Consider the following 19,679-nt stretch of genomic DNA (forward strand, 5'->3'; position numbering starts at 1 on the left):
CAGATCTTACCTCACAAACCCGTCGTCTTCAGAACGTCTTGAGCGAATCCTTTTTAATGTGTCAAAAGTGTTAACGTCAGGCTAAAGGTAACGGGGACCTCACTCTGCAGGCTGAAGCTGTTCTGGTTGACAGAGGCAAACAACCACAGGGCAGTAACTCCAGTTTTACAGGCGACTAAAATAGAAGATGTTAATAACAGAATCCTAATTAAGAGCTGAAGTTACTTAAGCCTTCTAACAGTCATGATGTGCAGTATACACTCACTGTAAGTAATGACACACAGTATACACAAACAGCTGACTCATGTCTGAATCCTGCAGTGACACATTTTAAACCTTTGTCTGAATTTCTATTCTTACAAAAGAATCAACATGAACAAAACACAGTTGGACATTTAAACCCACGGTTTTTATTTGGATCCTAAAAACTATATTGACATGATTGACAACATAACCCGGCTCAGAATGTCATTTCTAATAAAAAAACAAAAATAAATAAAAAAAGGATTATGTCATATTGCTGTGGTTAATTTAGCTGTTGACTTGTTACCATGGAGAGATGAGTAAACGAGAGTGAAAAAGATGAGCTGGGTCTGACTGGATGTAGACGACAGTCAAAACATGACGTCTTCACACAAGCTGGTTCTGGCTGCTGCGCCCTGGTCGCTCTGGTCCATCTGCAAAATCATTCTAAGATAAAATGATTATGATGATGCTGCGGCAGACTGTTTACAGGCCATCTGTGGCTGTAGATGTTAAACTCCACACAGATACTTGAGCCAAAGATCTGGGTTTTAACAGCTTGCTCATGAATAAAATATATCAGACAGGTAAGATGAGGGGATGGTTACTGGAACAGATTTCTGGCCCCGAACAAGCAAATCAAATGTATAAATTATTCAAGGAGCAGGTTTAGCAGCATTTTGGGGAAACTTTACTGAGCAAAGTGATCCTTTACTTATCAATTAAAACCGTTTCATCATTTTCAAGCACAAAAGACAAGAAATAATCCAGATACAGTTTGTTAAACTTGATTACATGGTGGATTTCTTTGTCTTAGATGACAGTGAATTGAGTATTTATTCATTCGCATTGTCTCCTGAACTTTTAGAGAAGAAACTGATAAATTGAGACAGTAAATGTTGGCTGCAGCTCTAGTGTTAGAGGCGACTGAGGGCAGTGAAACACACTTTCTCCCTTTTTAATGATCATATTGACAGAATCTCCCAAAACCAAATGAATGAATCTGTACTTTTGGCATCTTTGATTCAAATCTTGAACGATGACTTCAACCTGACATACAGTTACACGTGCAGCTCATTTCAGCAGCCTGACCCGTTACAGTGTTAAACTGACAGCAGGTCAGTTTTGCAGGACCCGGCGGTGGTCAGACCCGTGTCATCTACACCCAGAGTTCCCATCGCTGTGAGAGAGCAACACAGTCAAATCCAACCAGCCTTTAAAAACCACCCCAGAGACTTTCTCTCACACACCATCTCCACTCCTGCACTGACGTTGGTAGTGAGCAAGGACAACCGTGTTTAAAAAAAATAATACGATGAGGATTTACTTGTACATTATCTAAAAAAAAAAAAAAATTTAAAAAAAAACAGTCACATTAATACAGAAATAAACAAATGGCACATTGAATTCCTAATTTAAAAATAAAGTGGTGCTTCAGGAACTTTCTTACTGAGGAGACAAGTTAAATAAATTACTACCATAAACGTTACATACAAATCTGGAGTAGTATATACAAAGGAGTTATTAGACACAAAAAAAAAATCTACAATTTCAATTTTTATGTTCAACAAGACAGCAGTAGAACCATATTTTACTGAGCAGGGTTTGTGTTAACGGTGGGTGAGTGGTTTGTGTGTGTGTGAGGAGGAGGGTGAGTAAAGGTGTGGGAGGGGGGTGGGCAGGTCGACGAAATAAAAAAAGAAGTGACTCGATGTTTGAAAGCTTCCAGCTAAACGTTCAATTTCTCTACAAACTACCTGATGTAAACTCGTCTATGTACAAGTCCCAGCACTGAAGGTAGGGGGCGCTAACGTGAAACACTGGCGTCCGTGGGTCGATGACGTAACCGAGCTGAGTCATGTTTGACACAGACGGTGATGGGGCCACGTCGACACTATTAAAGGGAAATGATGGGATTTTTCATCGCGGGTCTTCCTCTCACACTAATGTGCTGAACTGTGCAGCCACCACCTCAAACTGTCTCAAAGTTTCCCACATGAATTCTACAGACATCATTTCAAACACTCGTCTCCAAATCAAGAGTCACCGATGGTTTACTGTTGTAGCTGCATAGTGATCTGCTTCCAGGTCTAAACCAGTGAGTTGTTCATTCATACATTCATTGAATGAGCAAATGAGAGCTTTCTTATCTTATTTAAGAAAACAATCAAAACCTTTCAGAACAAATTGGTCATATTTATTAACTTCAGTTGAAGCTAGTGCTTATTGAGCCAGGTGGACGTCCTGGCTATTAAAGCTAAGCAGTTAGCGATAGTTGCTAATCTCAGGATAATTACTTTTGAGAGTGTTTGAAATAAGTTCTGCTTTCTAATAAAAACATGTATTTAATGTCATAATTGTGTTTCCTGTAACGTTTTCTGCAAACAACTAACATTTTTCCAAATAATCAAATTAACAAAATAATGAGAAGACGAAAAAATACCATCATTTCCCAGTAACTAACATCCTCTCGGTGAAGGACAGTGTCCATCTTTAAAAATCTGTAATAACTCTGTGGAGCGTCCCATAATATCGCTCTGCTCTTTAGTTCCTTCCAGATCCCTCTCACATTTAAAGGCATCACTTCAAAAATCACTGTTTCCTTCTGCATTCCTTAAAAATCCGAATGTTGTTAGTGGTTGTCAAAAAAGAAAGAGGCGTGAAGAGCAGAGTGATGGGAAGATTCTGTAAACACTCGGAGTGAAAAGTTCACCGACACACTCACAATACCTGACTGATTCTAATCTCCCGCTGGCTCCACTGGTTTTGTTCTCTACGACTGATTCATGGCTTTCACAGTATAACGTCACCGTCGTCTGCCGGGGACAGGCGACGGGCATCCACGTCGCTCTGGTACAAATTTGGGATTTTTAGAAAAAAAGAAAGAAAAGAAAAATAGGAAAAAATCCTTCATGATCCGTTGAGGCGTCCCTCCCTCTCCTTTCCCCCAGCTGCATCGACACAGTCCACTTCTCTACGACTTGTAAAGACATCGGCTACATCGGGCAGTGAGGGGCAGAGAGAGAGAGAGAGCACAGACCCCTGAGGACCGGAAGAAAAGAGCGTTTGTTCCTCTGGGTTATTTTTGGTCCGTCAACCCATCAGTCAATCTTCTACACTTCTCCTGAGTGGTCTCACCGGTTGTGTGATGGGCGACCACCACCACCGCCGCCGCTGCTGCTGCTGCTGCTGCTGCTCCGTCATTCCTCCCCCGGAGTGTCTTTAAAGGGTGCGCAGGGTTAGTAGGAGGGAGAGGTTGTGGTTTAAAGGTGGAGGGCCTGGAAACATCATCATGCTGCTCCCAGCTGCAGGGCGCCTCGCAGAGATGCAACGACGTGCTCGAATATGCTTTTGTGCACACAGACATCCAGCGCACATAGTGGTCAGCCTGTCAGGGAGGTGCGAGGCTGCAGCTACTTGGTGAGACGACAGCAAGTGGTTCTTCTGGGTTGTTTTTTTTTTTTGTCCTTTTTCTTATATTTTTTTTTTTATAACAAAAACACTGAAACGTTGTGACGCGAGGTTATTAGTTCAACACTAGCGAACAGAACAGAGCTTAAGTGGTGAAAGGCCCCTTCCCCTTCGTTTCACTGGGATCGGCTGGCAGAGCGACGTCCGCCAGGTGCCGCAGCGCTGCTCATTCGTTCCTGGGTGCATTGCTCGTTTAAGAGTCCTGCTTCTGCTCTAGGCGTCCGACAAGCAGCTCTGAACACTGTCCATCCACAGCTGTGCGTTCGCGCTGTCCTGGGCACAGAAGTTATACACTCGTTTGGTCGTCTTGAGCTGCAAAACAAAAGGAACATGTCAACGTTACCTTCGCCAAACAGTTCATGTTTTCATCTGTGTGCGTTTGTTTGTCAGCAGGATCCCACCGAGACAATTGAAGAGATTTCCACAAAACTTTAGAGGTTTTGGTGGAGATCTAAATCAAGGGATGGATCTTTTTCGACATTGTTTCTAAGGGTTTGCAATTTGCTGCGGATCCAAATAAAAATGTGGATCTAATGAATTTAAATGTGGCTTCGTAAGGGGACTGCTGGTCCTTGGTGGAGGTGCGTTCTCTGCTGGGTCATTGTTACTTACTTTGTTTTGCTCTCGAGTTTACATACTGAGGCACAGCCACCTTGATTTAATCTGATCTGTTAACTCTCGGGGAAACATAACACCAGGGCGGACATGCTGAGTTTAACGACTCACATCCCGCAGCGCTCGAAACACGATTGAGTCGGTGTGGATTATAAAGAGGTAAAAGATAAAGGTGACAAAAATGAAGTTGAAGAAATTAAATCCTGCCGTAACAGGCAGTGGCTTCTATGCTTTCTGTTTCCTTGTGCATTCAGGATGTCGAGTGGGATTCAATATGAAAAGCAAACTTGTCTACTGTTAATGAGAAAGTGGCCACCCACCACCAAGGTTTGAACAAGTTGAATTTAAGACCTTATTAAGACCATAAAGAACTACATTTAGGACCCATGTCAAGTACTACAGATATGAAGGAAAACCAGAGTCCCACAATTACTTACACGTCCCCATAACTGACGATAAGGTGAAGGAGCTGAGGAGAGAACAACCCTGAAACACCAAGTTATCTCTTAAACTACAGACAGAGACAGGACGTATCCATACGTCTTACCTACAGACAAGTTGAGATCAATTCTGACCTGACGAGGTTTTAGTTTTAATTTCTCATCCATTATCAGTTGCATGCTGGTCTTGTTTGTAGTTCTAACATAGGGTGCTAATATGTGTATCATTGAGGAAGAACTCCAACACACGGAGACATTACAAAGTCTAAATGCTGCCAACACATTTTGAAGTGTGACTGAAGAAGCGTTAAATGACCGTAACATCTACCTAAATGTTTCTGAGACCTGGTACATAATATTTTAACATACTTGAGAATTTAAGGCCTTAAATTCAAATGATTCCATTGAAGACACAGACACCTTGATTACAGTGTAGTGAGAAAATAATGGGTGAGTTTGGTTTTCTGTGGAAGTGACTCACATCAAAGAAGGCTTTCTCGTCGATGTTTTTCGGCGCTCCCATGGTGGGCGTTCCTGGCATGACGGACTCCACATCAGCCAGCTCGATCACACCTTTACACTCCTTGTCCTGCCGGCTCTCGTAGTATCTCAGCTGGGGACAGAGACGCGTTGTTAGACACAGAGGTGCGGACAAATCATTCTCCAAACCTTTCTCACGTATTTATTTTCAGGTCCTCCCACCTGATGTTTAGTCTTGTCCAGGACAAACCACCGTGGTTTCCATGGTTTCAATAATGCCCCTTTCTTGTACAAAATGCCTTCAAAACTCCTGAAAAAAAAGACATTGGACATTTTTAGGGATGAACCAGACCTCTCTACAAATCTCACTCAGTGTCAGTGGTGGTGGCTACAGACCTGTTCTCGCTCTCCGTGCTCTGGAACTGGCTGTAGAGGGTGCTTGTGCTCGGCCGACCGGCGACAGGCGTGGAGGTGGCGCTGGCCTCGCAGTCCAGAGCCAGGTTGATGGAAGACCCCACGCCGCTCTCCTGCAGGTAGACGCCCTGAGAACGCCGCTGGTGGCTCAGGTTGGACGACATGAGCAGGGAGCTGGTGAACGATGGCTGTGGAGGAGGGAAGACGGGAGGGCTGTGAGTTTTCAGAGCGTCACATCAGAGAATCCAGTCACACTTATTACCAAGCAGTCACAATCCACATCAGTTAGTTCACACAAGAGAGAAAGTAAATGAAAACAAACCAATTACTTCAGTCACTAAATGCTTTGTGTCAATATAAAGATTTTCAGTTCAGTGTCTTGTCCCCATGGACACTTTGGAACACTGAGTTTAGGAGCTGGGGATCGAACCACCGACCTTCTTATTGGTGGATGACCTGCTCTAGTGGTATGGTGCTTTTCTGGGGCAGCTGTGGCTCGGCAAGTTGAGCCGGTCATTCACTAACCAGAAGGTCATAGGTTCGATCCCCTCTGGATTCCAAAGTGTCCTTGGGCAAGAAACTGTTGCTTCAGACAGCTGTGTCAACTTTGTAAGTTATAGAAACAATTGCTGCATGTAGTGATCTCTGTAAGAATGTTCATGTACAGTGTGGAACAGCCCGTTTACTATTTCAGACCTCAGCTGCATTCTACCTCGTCACCATGAGATGTCAGTACAAAACACGAGCTGCTATTTATCTTCATCTGTTCACTTCACCGGTCAAGCAGCGTGCATTTGAATCACTTGTCAGAGAACATACTGAATATTTCAGTGTTCACTGAAGGACAGTTCAGAGTTAAGTACTAAACCGTAAAATATCTGTTTACAGGTAATTACACTTTGGTTTTGTCCTTGTTCCACAGACTGATTACAGATCTGTAGTGGTCTGACCGGAGCAGAGCTGCTTTACTGAGTGTTTATCAGAGTTTAAAGAGAAACAGAGACAGAAACCCTCATGAACTGCCGCTGAGTCTGCCCTCTGTGTATATTTGTCTTAATTAGATTAATAAAAACTATTCTGTGAAATGTTTTTTATGATTTAACATTTATTGTAACAACCCTGTAAAAATAAATCAGAGTAAATATTTTAGAAACACAGTTGCGTAATTCTGATGATGCTCGTCAAAATTGGACCAATATGGATTTTTGGTGGTTGATGCTGATACTAAATTAGAGAGTAAAAAATGTATAAATATTGTGTAAATGATAACGATTTCAAGATGACATTATCAAGCCCTCACGACAAAGAAATGTAATTCAGGCTTGATATTTTACAGTTTAACCAGAAACGTTATTATAAATAATGAGAAATAGAAAGAAAACACAAATGCAGCTGAATAGAGAACTTGAATTTAGTAAATAAACGTAAAAAACATAAATTGTCATCTTTATTGCATTGCTAATTCCAGCAAACATAAACACAGATAAGATCAGGTCAGTGAATGGCTCATATCAATTTTATGAGTGAACTGATAAATGTGTCAGGCTCTCATGCTTGATAATGATCATTTATCAGTGTAGTGTAGCTACAACTAAAGTCTTTGGAGGTAAATTTGACTGAGTCGAACACTGACCACACACGACGACATTTCTCCTTAACGCACATTTTGTCAGCTCTGAAATCCAAGACCTCAGAGATACATTCACCATCTACCTTCTGATTAGTGATGAGATTTTCCAGACTGCACATGAATGCAACACTTGAACTTTATTAACTGTGGTTCTGTAACAACACAAAAAAGATCTTTTTAGCTGAGTAAAATTAAACCAGCGTCACCTTGCTCTCCAGTTTGATCTCCGCCCTCTGCGTGGTCTTGATTTTATCCCACGTGTCCTTCCACTTCTCTGACGTTTGACCGAGCTCCGCCTCCAGACTCTGCAGGTCCTGCAGCAGCTTGGTGATGGCGTCGGGCACCGTCTTGCTCAGGCTGTCGTAACACGGCCACACGATGTGCCGCTGCGACTTGGGCCCGCTGGTGTCGGGCTTCTCCGGCGTCTCCTCTGCCACGCGCTCCTGCCGGCCCCTCGCCTCCCAGTCGTAGGACGGCCCCTCCGACAGAGTCTCCTCCATGTAATAGTCCCACACCTTCAGGTTGGAGGTGTAGGTGTACGGCCGCAGCACCTGCAACACACATTTACTGTGAGTCTGCTTTGTTGCTTCAGTGATCAACATACTAAACATTCAGAATGTCTGTTCTTCCAGCTGCTGCAGTCTGTTGCCTTCATTCGAGACATTACATCACATGAAAAAACGTCTTCGTTTCTCAGCTGCTGTGTGTCTGTGCAGGGACTCACCTCGTAATCCTCAGGACAGTACATGTAGTTGAAGAAGATGGGTGTTTTCTTGTTGAGTCTGTCGATGTAGTCCCACACAGATTTACACACCTGAGGGCTTTTCCTCTCACCTTTCTCCTCATACAGGACTCCTGCACAAACACAAACACACACACAGCGACTCAAAGTGTTTCTATGACTCCTTTACTCAGGACAGAGGCTTTTCAACGGCCCTGAGGCTCCGTGAGTAGTTACCCAGCTCGATGCGTTCGTAGTCTGAGTCGAGCAGGAAGGTGCGGAAGCGGTTGGACACGTAGTGGTAGGCCAAGAACTTCAGGTAGTACTGACTGAACTCAAACTCCATGGGGAACTGGAGGTGGATCTGAGGGTGGGGGGGGGCAGGGAAACACTGGTCAGGATTACATTTTAAAACAGTTCACTTTTATCTCAAGGTATGTTTGATGAACCCTCAATCAGTTCATCTACTGCACATTAATTAACTTCGCCAGGGAGGTTTTTTTTTCATTTGGTTGTCAGTCTCTTGTTTGCAGGATTACACAAAAACTACCAACTGATTTCCATTTAATTATGTGGATCTGAATCCGTTTTTTAAACATTTTGATTTGTCAAAGAAACATTCATGTTCTTGATAAAAATCTAGAGGCTTCATAAGGGGATTGTTGGGCATTGGCGGAGGTATGAGCTCTATTAGGGTATCATTCTACTCTATTTTTGTATGTGAACTAAAATAGACATATACATATAACACGCAGTACAGATGTCAAGTTGTTATAAGTTTGTACTTTCTGCTCAGAAAGGTGCTATTTTCATAAAGCACAGAGGAAATAAACTCAGGAAACAACTACAACAGTATTATCATCTGTAGGAACAAAAGGAATAGTGAGAGAATAGTCAGATCCCTCAAACAACACATCCTGCATGTGATAAGAACAACAGACTCTACGTCACACGTCAGCAAAACAGGAAGTAAAGTCAGACTTAAAGGTAAACACACAGACAGCATTATTAATTAGTAAGAGAGAGGACCAAGTGTCTGGTTAGTTTGCAGGATTCTAATCCTAATTTATACAAATCTCTTGGCAAATTAAAGCAGCTCTGACATTTCTAGAAATTCTTGCATTTACATAAACTTCTGTTATTTTCAACCTGATTCTGATCTTCACTTGTATCTCAACAGTGCAGGTTGAAAAATAAACGTGCACCTCTGTGGACCCACCTGGTGCACGCAGTCGAGGAACTGCAGGAATACGGGAGTGAAGCCGCTGCTCTGGCTGCCCAGCGTCTGAGCTCCACGTTGGCTGAACTTGTGGCCGAACGACAGCCACTCCTTTTCCACTAGCAGCCGGAAGCCGTCAAAGGTTCTGTAGTAGGGGTCGGACAGCAGCTGCACCAGGGACACCACCTGCACACAGACAGCACGTCACACTAAGCTTCACTCAGAGATCACTTCTCAGCAACGTAGTTTAAGGGTGTCGGTCAGAACCTGTGTGGTTACGTCCCAGCCGTCCTCCAGGCTGACCATGACCGATGAGCCTGTATCCAGGAGTTCCACCACCAGGACGGACACCTGCAGCACCCTGTGCAACTGGACACACAAAGGGACACATATTGTCAGAACAAATAACCTACGAGGTCACACAATGTGCTGGGACATTACTATTTCCCCATCCTGAACACACAAACACACAATGATGGATGAAAACCATTGAGCACTTACCAGAGTCATCCACTCAGACTCTTCCAGGCACCGCAGGAAGCTCATGTTGGGGTCTAAGGTCTGGGAGCTCGGCACGCAGGCTTTCATCAACTTCTTAAAGCTGTTCTTCACCTGCCGCACGTCACACACCTCGATGGGAACCACCTCCCACTGCTGGAACGAGTCCTGCTTCCCTCCCTGAAAAAGACAGCATTAGTTAAATTACTGTTTCTGAATTGGTCCCGGTATTAATCCAAAGTGTTAAACTCTTTAGGCCCTTTACATGTGAGTGTTTACAAACTCTACACTAGAAGGATTATTCTGTTCCAGCACTGTGTCCTTCATCACCTTGAGCTGGGCCTTGTCTCCGATGATGTAGAGGAAGGCCTTCTGCTGGCGGAGGAACAACGCTTCGCTTGGACCTCCATTGGGCTGCGGAGACTCTTTTCCAGCCAGACGCGTCCCCACGTCTGGGTTATAGGCACTTAGACGCCCGCTGCCTCGGATACTGCCCCATTTACCTGCAATACACACACAGCAAGCTTTTTTTGTCAAAGGTCAGAATATAACTGATCATCAAACCGTGCGTAGAATCATAACCGTGTTAAACAGCCTTTAAAGAATCATTCCAAGTTATTAGGACTCATTGGTGGAATTATCCTCAAAAACACACTGATGTGTAGAACATCCCAAGCTATAACCAGCCATGCTGCTAAACACAGGCAGAAATGATTGACAGCTACAGTCCAGTCTGCTACACCAAGCTGCTACATTACGATGCCACTCAGATTGTTGTTAACACTCAGAGAAAAAAGAATCAAACAGGAAATGACAGACATCAGACAATAGAACTGCACCAAGAGCTGCATGCACACACCGCAGCTCTGTGGTAAACAAGAGCAGGAACAACAGACCATTAGTCTGCAGTAGACAGCACACAACCAGGCATGATGCCAGACACACTGACGCTACAGTTAAAGACATCTGATTGGTTAGAGAGGAGTGGAGGGAAAGGTGTGGGGAGGGATCGTGGCCTACTGTACCTCTAGGAGGGTTCCTGGCCTTGCCAGACACTTTGGGCTGAGAGAGGGAGATGACTTTCGCCCTTTGACCCAGAGCTGAGGTCAAATGACAGAGACGGCCCGTTAACCAACAAAGCCACAAAATGGAGGATGGTTTTGCACATATACACACGCCCACACACACATGGATGGATGGACGGACTGCCTCATTCATCGTCCTCCTGGACCAGTCTCAGTTTCAGGTTTAAAACATAGTTCACGCAATTTATTTTGAAATTAGAACCATGACAATCCAACTGATGCTACAGGAGCAACACACAAGCACAAATGGGTGTCTCACCTCCTCTGCTGAAGGTTCCAGGAACATCTTCCTTGGTTCCCATCACCTGCTTCATCAGAGCGCCGATCTTAGGCGGCCTCAGCTTATCTGATGAGTCTGTGTTTACATCAGGAAACAACACAACAGTTCTGTTACTTCAGTTTAAGACACTACTGGATATTGGCGGTGACACAAAGTGAACAGTGTGATAATCCACCCACCTGAGGTGCTCATATGTGTGGAGGTGAATCCGCTGAGTGTGTTCCTGCCGCTGCTTTCACTATATGAAGGCATGGAGCTGATGATGGCCTGCAGGTATTTCTCCTGCTCCAGACTGGTGGACTCTGCCTGGGAGGGAACTGCAGAGAGACGACACACATGAAGAAGATTTTTGATACTGGTGAATTTTAGCGGCAAATAAGCTACAAAAAGACACTTTTTTTGGACGAAGCCATGTACACTAATGTCTTCATCCTCTGCATCTTTGACATTAAATACCACTGGAGTCAAAGTGTCAGTTTGTAACCTCTGGACTTCTTATTAGTTGTCACTAGTGTCTTTGCAAGTGAGGAAATCTGCAGAAATGAATCATGACACTTCCAAAATAATGGAGCACGTCAGCATCATTTTAATAATAAGTTTAAAAGTTACATAAAACCTCAGCTAGACGCCTAAAATAGATTTTAGTTTTTCACCTGCAGTCGGGGTGTTGGGGGACTTGAAGAAGCCCACGACACCCTTAGCGTGGAGGCCTGCGGAGCGCAGCAGGACGGCCTTGGTTCTTGAATTCCTCCAGCAAACCACTGGGAAGCGGTTCTGACGGTAGCAGCGGCAGATTCTGTGGATGGTCGAGTCTGGGATACTCTGAGGCACTATCAGCAGGCCGGGGTAGCTGTGACACACACACAAACACAAAGTGTATTAAACACCGAGGAGATGCTGTGCATATACAACCTCTCGCTCCTTCTCTGGTGCGTTCTCTCACCTCCTGCAGACGGCGTACATGCGGTTAACAGTTGAAATCCTGAAGGGCTCGTTATTCGAGCGCGTCAGGCTGTTACTGAGTGTACCCAGACCCAGGCGCTGGTAGTCTCGACAACACGCTCGCTCCACCACGTTGCTCATGGTCTGTCTGTCGGACGAGCGGATGGTCGAGGAGAGGGTGAGCGAGCTCTGCTGGTCCACCTCTTCCGAGACTGTGGAGACAAACAGGAAAGCTCATCAGATGTCCTTCATTTCAAAAACACGAAATATAATTAAATAAAAAAAACGTTGTCAAACATACTGAGCCACATGTTTGTATATTTTCTTCAAATTCACTGATGTGTCACGGAGAGCAGATGATTTTCTGACTTTTAGAGCTTGATTTAAAGCTAAATATTCTTTAGCAAGTCATGTCCTCTCACTGCTTCTATTTTAAATGTTAAATATATTAATAAGTGGAAATGTATTGTTTAAGGGCAGTTAAAATACAAAGCTGAAATGGCAGTTGAAGTGTCAGCACTGAATGACATTGACGTGTATACATTAAATGAAGCTGTGGTGACAGTGTAATCACTGAAAGTGGCTGAAGTCAGTGAAAAGACAGGAAATTAAAGCAGTGTCATTATTGAACGAAATTAAACTTAAATAAAAAATAAATTAGATTCATCTGTCAGAAAGAATATGAGAATGAATCACCAGCTGTGATATGTGTGGAAACCTGATGACAGTTGAAGTGGGTGCACTGGAAGTACTTGTAATGTCAAACTAAATGTTAGCTCAAGGGTAAAGTGAGTAAGTTAAGATAAGTCTCCAGTGTCATATCACCCAACAATGTAGTAAAAATAACAAATCACTGAGCTTACCTGAGATTTCATCTTCATCCAGCTCTGACTGGAAGCTGCTCCTGTTCTCCCAGGTGGGAGGAGAATACTTCTTCCTGGTCACATACTGCCGACCTATAGTCCTTTTGGCACTTTTCACCAGGTTCTTGGAAAGTGTCCTGAAAAAAACCAGGAGGTGTGAAGAGCAGATTTGAGTGTTGTTGAGTGTTTCCATCAGTGCAAAATTAAATTAAATTAAATGCACGCACAAACAAACAATCAATCTAATTTTATTTGTGTATCCCATATTCCAGTTCCATAACTGTACCAGTTCAGAGTCTGGCATTTTCAGACATGACTTGTGGTATCTGTTGCCGTCATGTATCAAAGAGCTCCATGTGAATGTCTGTAGCACAATACACTGTAACCTCATATGACCTTTAGCCTAGAAAAATATGAAGGACAAATTCTTGAGCAAGAGGTGCTAATTAGTGACTTTGCTTCAGAGGGATATATGAGCTCGCCAGCTGTAAATTAAACTGTTACAGATGTGAGCAACACAGGCTCCTTACCTGAGCGACTGGTTCTTGTCCTTGGTCTTGTGCTCCACCACCATTTTCCCACATTGACCCACAGTAAAGGCAAACGTGCCCTGGACGTGCTGAGGATACCGCAGCTTGTGCATGTGCTTCCTGAAAACCTCGGCCAGGTCTGACGCAACCTCCTCATCAAACGCAATCTTCATTAGCTACAGTCGTACACAGAGAACAGTGGAGTCAGAGAAGAGAGAATCATGCACAGAATATAAAAAATGAACGGGTCTTGTTGTTTATGAAAGGAGCAAAAGGTGTTATGAGTACCTGGAAGGTGCAGGAGCGTAGCTGCAGCCCCTCCTGGACAAACTGGTCCATGGGTATAGTGACTGAGATCCTCTTCTCCTTGGTCAGAGAGGCGATGGGGAACGAGCGAGTGACCACTTGTTCACCCACTGCAGGAAGAAGGTGCAGACAAAGAGCTGGGTTTAGAGGACTTACAGATCTGACCCATGCCTATCGGCGTGAAGTGTGTGTGTGTGTGTGTGTGTGTGTGTGTGTGTGTGTGTGTGTGTGTGTGTGTGTGTGTGTGTGTGTGTGTGTGTGTGTGTGTGTGTGTGTGTGTGTGTGTGTGTGTGTGTGTGTGTGTGTGTGTGTGTGTGTGTGAGGTCTCACCCAGTGGGTCTGTAGGGGTGCCCTTGAAGATGAGCCGGTAGGTGGTGAGGAAGATGGCACCCTCGGCGGGAAGCAGAGGTGGACCTCCCATCATCCCTGTGGCCTCCTCGCGGCCGTCGGGAATCAGGTGGACCCGCATGCCATCCATCACCAGCTCCTCACCCGGCAACAGAATCGGCCTCAGCAGCTTGGGCTAAACGGAGACAAAACACAAAAGAGAGGATGACAGGGAGGATTATTAACGGTGTCACAGCAGGAAGAAGATGGAAGTAAAGTAGAGCAATCAGCTGTGGCACTTATGTAAAAAATGACTGTATGGTTTTATTTCTGTTTCCAGAGCATCTGCCTTTCTTTTAATTTCAAGCAGAAATGTTCGGAACCTCACTTCATACATTCAAGTTATGTCTAAATGCATGAGAAACCAAGCCATCCAATTTAAACACATTGAGACTAAATGGAAATTGGTTTCCAGAGCAACTGGTGAAAGATAAGTAACTGTCTTCATCTGATCCTTTTTTCTTTTTTTAATGCTTGGTTTTATAATGACTGTGAAACAGGACTGGAAACAATGTAAAACCCTAGATTGTGCTTGTGAGTCATTCGTCTATGTAACAGCATGTTGCAAATATAAACTGTGGCGACTGAAACTGTCACACTTTCAACTGAAACATGAGTAAATGCGTCATCCTGCAGGAACTCTATTAACATTTAAGATAATCAAATATCTTCTTATGATATTTGAACGATCACTGCACTCATCAAAATCCACCACCATGCTGAGTTACTGGATGACCTGCACTGTTTGGGAGGTTACATATTGAAAAACAGATAATGCTGAAATGACTGTATTACTGTTGCATAATAAGCACATCAAGCAAGTTGGACTAGTGAAATCTTGGAAAAGATTATTTCACAAACAAATTCACAGAAAATATATATTAATGTTTTTATTCATGCAGTGTTATTATAAAACTTTTGAGCAGTCCCTGACGATCTAACCTCATGTCTAAACTTTGCTTTATTTTCAAACATAAGCTGCTCAACTTTTCTGAACAATGGCACTATGAAACAAGCTGGCTCTCGTCCCTTACATCACTTCCTGTGCTCCAGTGAGGCCAGGAGAACTTCCTAAGGAACTCTAAAACTGATAAACATTTAAATCCTGGCAATCCGTAATCTGTTACGCAACATGTCACACACATCCACATTCCAGCTGCATTCGCACAGCGGAGACAGGGGAGTGTGTTAACTGTCGGGACCCTGATACAGAGAACTAACACCACAAGCTCATCTCCAATACAATGAGCTGCTCTTTAAATGCTCAGGATGTGCAAAGCTGGTGTGTGTTATAAAGTGAAATAGTGAAAGGAAACCGTGAGTAAAAAAAAAACAAAGGGAGTGATGAGGACAAATCTGCTCACGTGGAGTTACATTATCTGAAGCTGAGTGGTTACATGTTTTAGTCACAGCTCTTTAGTGAAATGATAAAACATGAGGAGTTGAGTCCCTCTGGAGAACACACCCTTCAGACTGAAGGCACTCCAGGTCTGCAGGGCCTCTGGGAGCTACAGCAGCCAGGCTGAGTGCCACTGAGGCTCAAAGACCAAACAGCACAACAAGGGGGAGCAATCACCCAGCATGCACTGCTCAGGCGTGCCGTGAGTCATACGGTTCTGTCTCTGGCGGACAGACGTACCTGCTGTGGTATTGTGAGCCTGAGCTGTAAGGATTGGTGGAGAGGGGAGTGGGCAGGGCAGGCTGGGGTTCTGCGTGGCCTTTCTCCAGTGGGATGTAAAAATAGGAATTGGTTACCTTTTGGATTGGAGGCAGTCTCTTACTCTCCCTGTGGACTGCGTCTAACGTCTCAATGTGCATCTGAACAATATCTGCAGGGACAAAGACAGAACGACAATATGTAAGAATCCAGGCGACGGTTTCCTGGCAGGTTTGGTGTGATGCTCTCTATGCTTCGAAGCCAGATCACCGAGTGTCATGGTGCTTCCATACCCGGTATCATGGTGTGGAGAGCCTTAAGGTGCTCGTTGGTCACGCCGCTCTCATTGCACACTTTGTCGACAAAGCGGTTGATGAAGCGCACCACAGAGTTGGCCACATCTGAGCTCTCTGCGTCTTCAAAGCCGCTCTCTGTGTCGTAGCTCTCCGCCATGCTGCCTGCAATACTACAAAACAACACAACCAGCTTTAGAAAAGTGCAATACAAGGCAGTAGCTGGGATTAAAATCCTTGCTAATGAATTGTAAACCATTTTATATGAAATCAACGGCCATCAATTATTATCGTAACAATTATGACAGTTCAAATATAATTGCATCAATAATATAAGTAAATGGGACACTTCACAATTAAATGAGTTTTTTTGAGCTGTAAAGTAAATTATGATTGTTCTCTGATGAGATACATTAGTGCTTTAATATCACATTTATTAACAAATTCATAAAAACAAAAAAAATCTACATTTATGGTTGAACATGACTTACATCCCTACAAACACATTCTCCATTGGAGAACGGTATCTGCAGTGCCCGCACGAACAGGGTAAAGGACATCATTGGTAGTGATTGATTTATCATTTTGAGTAAAACACATTCATGGTGATTTCACAGCCATGCAACTTATTCGATCGTTTGCTAACATTTGCCTCCTGACTAACGTTATGTTACACATGTGAGTCTGACCCCCAGGTGAACGCTGTCCATACCTGTTTGTGACGTAGCTGTTGCTAACGCTCTCTACGTCTCCGAGGCCTGTGTTCCTCAGCAGCCGGTTCTTGCTGGTGTCCAGCGGCAGGAGCAGGTAGCTCATCCTGTTAGCGTAGTGGATGGCCTGGCTGAACACCGTGCTCTCCTCCTTCTGTACACGCTCCATCTGCATCTCCTTACTAAGTGTCGGCCACAGCCTGTTCTGCTCTGACGCCAGCTCCAGGGCGCTGATTTCCCTCCCTTCACCCGAGCCGTCCTGCTGCTCCTGAGAACAAAACGACGGAGGTCCTATTAATGACTAATTCTCTCAAGACAAAGGACACAAGCAGGATTAACACCTTTCTATGATGACTGCAGTTTGATATCAGAAAGATAGGAATGCAGTGTGAGTACTTACCAGGTTCTTCTGCTGCTCTCCATCCTCTGATTCCAGGTACAGAGCCCTGATGTGGTTCTGGACGTCGCTGTAGAACATGGCCTCCCAGAACTGCATGTTGGTCCACACCATGTGCTCCTGTACACAGCTGTAGGCAAACTGAGTGATGCCTGAGCCGAGTTTCTGTTAAAGGAGAAATATTATGAAGGAGATTCCAGCAACCTCAATTTAACCTGAAGCTCTTCTCATCCAGTGAATCCAGTATGACTTTGGTGATGCTGGTTATGAACTTACTCTGCAGAAGGCCGTGACCAATGGTAGCAGGGCCGCTGCGATGCCATGTTCATCCATGTGTGAACAGTCCTGCACAGACAAAGAACGGCAACACATCACAACAGACATCAGACACCTCTAATAGGATGATGACTTGCAGACCATAAAACAGGAATGCATTCAAAATAAGATTTAACAGAATTATTTAAACTAACCACTGCATTGTATGTGCTTAATGTTCTGTCCTGTATTTCAGCTGCCTTCCAATGTGAACGGACCAAGAGGCACAATTGTGAAGAAAAAAAACAAGTTGTTGGACATGCACAAAAGAGCCTGTGAGCTATCACACCATTGATCAAACAGTATCCAGATAAATTGGCTAAATTCATCTAAGCTCTCCGTCTTTGTAGGAAAATACAAAGTGAAAATGCAATGCACAGACAGCATAATGAGACCCAGTGTTTCCCAGCGATGACCTAGACTGTGGCAGCCCGCCATATACTAATTTGTCCCCAGTTTCATAATGGACCCAATTTTTGTTTCACTTCTGACAATGACATAAAAGATCTATAACATGGTGTTTTGTGCCGTTTCTTCTTTGTAGAGCTGCGTGCATCGATGCACTGCGGCCCCTCTTTGCCCTTCTCTCACTAACTTACAACGGACCCATGCTTGAACATAATCAAGCACACCAAAGGAGACTGTTGCAGAGGCGGTTGTCATTAGGTTGGACAAACAACTTCTCATAACCGTTTTTATTTTTTCCAAAGGTCTAATACTGCGCTTGCTGCCACACCTGAATTACCAGCTTCAATTCAGGATTGAGGGCTCAACAACAAGTGGTTTACATGTAGTTATTGACAATTGATTTTCAGCTCTGTAATAATGTTCAGCTCCCCTGTTCCACTACTCCTGAGGCTTACCTGTAAGGTGCAGTTCAACATGCGGACTATGTAGTCAAACTGCTGGTCATCCAGCACAGCTCGGTTCTGCAGGACATGCTGATTGAGCTCCTGGGTCAAACAAACCCGGGCTGCCCGACCCTTCAATGCCCGAAGTACAGCTGGCATCAGCTGAACAGAGGAGAAAAACCACACAATCACAACACAATATCTGAGTCATCTACACAGACATGTAAAAAAAAAACCAGTAGAACAAATAATGACATATTTTAATACAAGTATTTGAGGAAATGACGTTTCAAGTTGCTACAACCACTGGAGTAGATTGTCTGTTGTTTTATTATTAATGAGAAATACAGATACGGTTTTATAAGTTTTTCTGTTAAACACCTACGTAGAATTTTGTGACAGTTCATTCAGTGCTATGAAACTATCACACTCACCTTCTTTGCCTCCAGCATCTTGTTCTCAAAGATGTATGTGATGCAGTTCCTGACCACCTCCAGCCTGCGGGCGCTGTTGGCCATCACGTTTCCGTTTCTATCCACAATGTCTCCTGCAGAGGTGGGTGATCAGACACTTATCCATCACTGCAGCACTGAACTAAACCCCATTACACAGACAATGTGAGACAGACTGTCTCAGTGTAAAGCTTACACAAGACGTTTGGCGTACAAGAGCAGATGAAGAGTTTTACTATCAAACCCAACCTTCTAACAAACTTTTAAAACGCATTTACTATATGTTTGTCTTATCAGTGCTTTTGTAATAACTGCCTCCTTTTTCCTCTCTCTATTTTTACTGAATAAAGTCTGTACCCATATTATTTTGGGACTTAAAAGTACTATAACCCTTCTGTATAGTCTGGTCATTATAGCTGTGCATATGTTGTGCTCTATTTTCTTAACAACATAATGCCAAACAAGATGCTTGGGTTAATTTAGAAATGGTGTCATCATACAATTTTTCCAGCAGAGCCTGCTCTGACACCATGTTTCACGATTCTCTCAGCATTGTCTGCAACTAGTTTGTGAGATGCTACTGAAAAGCTATACTCGTTTTCCCTTTCAATATAATTCAGACAAATAAGCTTCTATATGTGCAAATATTTCATATCTATACCTGAATATTTTCCTCCCTAAAATCTGTCAAATCAGTCAGGCTCTATCTTTTGGTATAATGCACTTTTTGTCATCGTTCCTGAATCCATCAGCTGATATTTAGCAGTTTTCAGACTACTTCAAAGGCCTCTCTACCTGGTGTCTATCATCGTTGGGACTAAAAATGTTCTCACAGCACTAGTGGCTGAATACTATTTCACACACCAACACAGAAAAAGTT

The 19,679-nt window shown here is 43.8% G+C and overlaps 1 protein-coding gene across 11 annotated transcripts in view; it reads right to left on the minus strand.

Moving 5' to 3' along the window:
- Positions 1-390: 390 nt before the first annotated feature.
- The window catches only part of sbf1 (SET binding factor 1), a 56,670-nt gene continuing 37,381 nt past the window's right edge, over positions 391-19,679 (minus strand). For 7 of the 11 annotated variants that reach the window (XM_069520052.1, XM_069520047.1, XM_069520045.1 and 4 more), the window contains 27 exons: positions 18,782-18,894; positions 18,360-18,509; positions 17,458-17,526; positions 17,185-17,346; positions 16,787-17,052; positions 16,075-16,247; positions 15,880-15,953; positions 14,068-14,260; positions 13,720-13,847; positions 13,432-13,607; positions 12,902-13,038; positions 12,040-12,250; positions 11,750-11,946; positions 11,276-11,413; positions 11,076-11,171; positions 10,757-10,831; positions 10,062-10,234; positions 9,735-9,911; positions 9,501-9,602; positions 9,234-9,419; positions 8,252-8,378; positions 8,018-8,148; positions 7,500-7,844; positions 5,646-5,851; positions 5,472-5,559; positions 5,251-5,382; positions 391-4,026 (listed from right to left, as the gene is read on the minus strand). In XM_069520052.1, coding sequence (XP_069376153.1) covers positions 3,928-4,026; positions 5,251-5,382; positions 5,472-5,559; positions 5,646-5,851; positions 7,500-7,844; positions 8,018-8,148; positions 8,252-8,378; positions 9,234-9,419; positions 9,501-9,602; positions 9,735-9,911; positions 10,062-10,234; positions 10,757-10,831; positions 11,076-11,171; positions 11,276-11,413; positions 11,750-11,946; positions 12,040-12,250; positions 12,902-13,038; positions 13,432-13,607; positions 13,720-13,847; positions 14,068-14,260; positions 15,880-15,953; positions 16,075-16,247; positions 16,787-17,052; positions 17,185-17,346; positions 17,458-17,526; positions 18,360-18,509; positions 18,782-18,894 — 4,124 coding nt within the window. In that variant the 3' untranslated portion in view covers positions 391-3,927. The remainder of the gene's footprint in view (positions 4,027-5,250; positions 5,383-5,471; positions 5,560-5,645; positions 5,852-7,499; positions 7,845-8,017; positions 8,149-8,251; positions 8,379-9,233; positions 9,420-9,500; positions 9,603-9,734; positions 9,912-10,061; positions 10,235-10,756; positions 10,832-11,075; positions 11,172-11,275; positions 11,414-11,749; positions 11,947-12,039; positions 12,251-12,901; positions 13,039-13,431; positions 13,608-13,719; positions 13,848-14,067; positions 14,261-15,879; positions 15,954-16,074; positions 16,248-16,786; positions 17,053-17,184; positions 17,347-17,457; positions 17,527-18,359; positions 18,510-18,781; positions 18,895-19,679) is intronic. The other 4 variants (XM_069520055.1, XM_069520051.1, XM_069520053.1 and 1 more) reach the window with 1 other exon arrangement.

Source organism: Paralichthys olivaceus, chromosome 23 (assembly GCF_024713975.1).
Source record: "Paralichthys olivaceus isolate ysfri-2021 chromosome 23, ASM2471397v2, whole genome shotgun sequence".
Taxonomy (NCBI): domain Eukaryota; kingdom Metazoa; phylum Chordata; class Actinopteri; order Pleuronectiformes; family Paralichthyidae; genus Paralichthys; species Paralichthys olivaceus.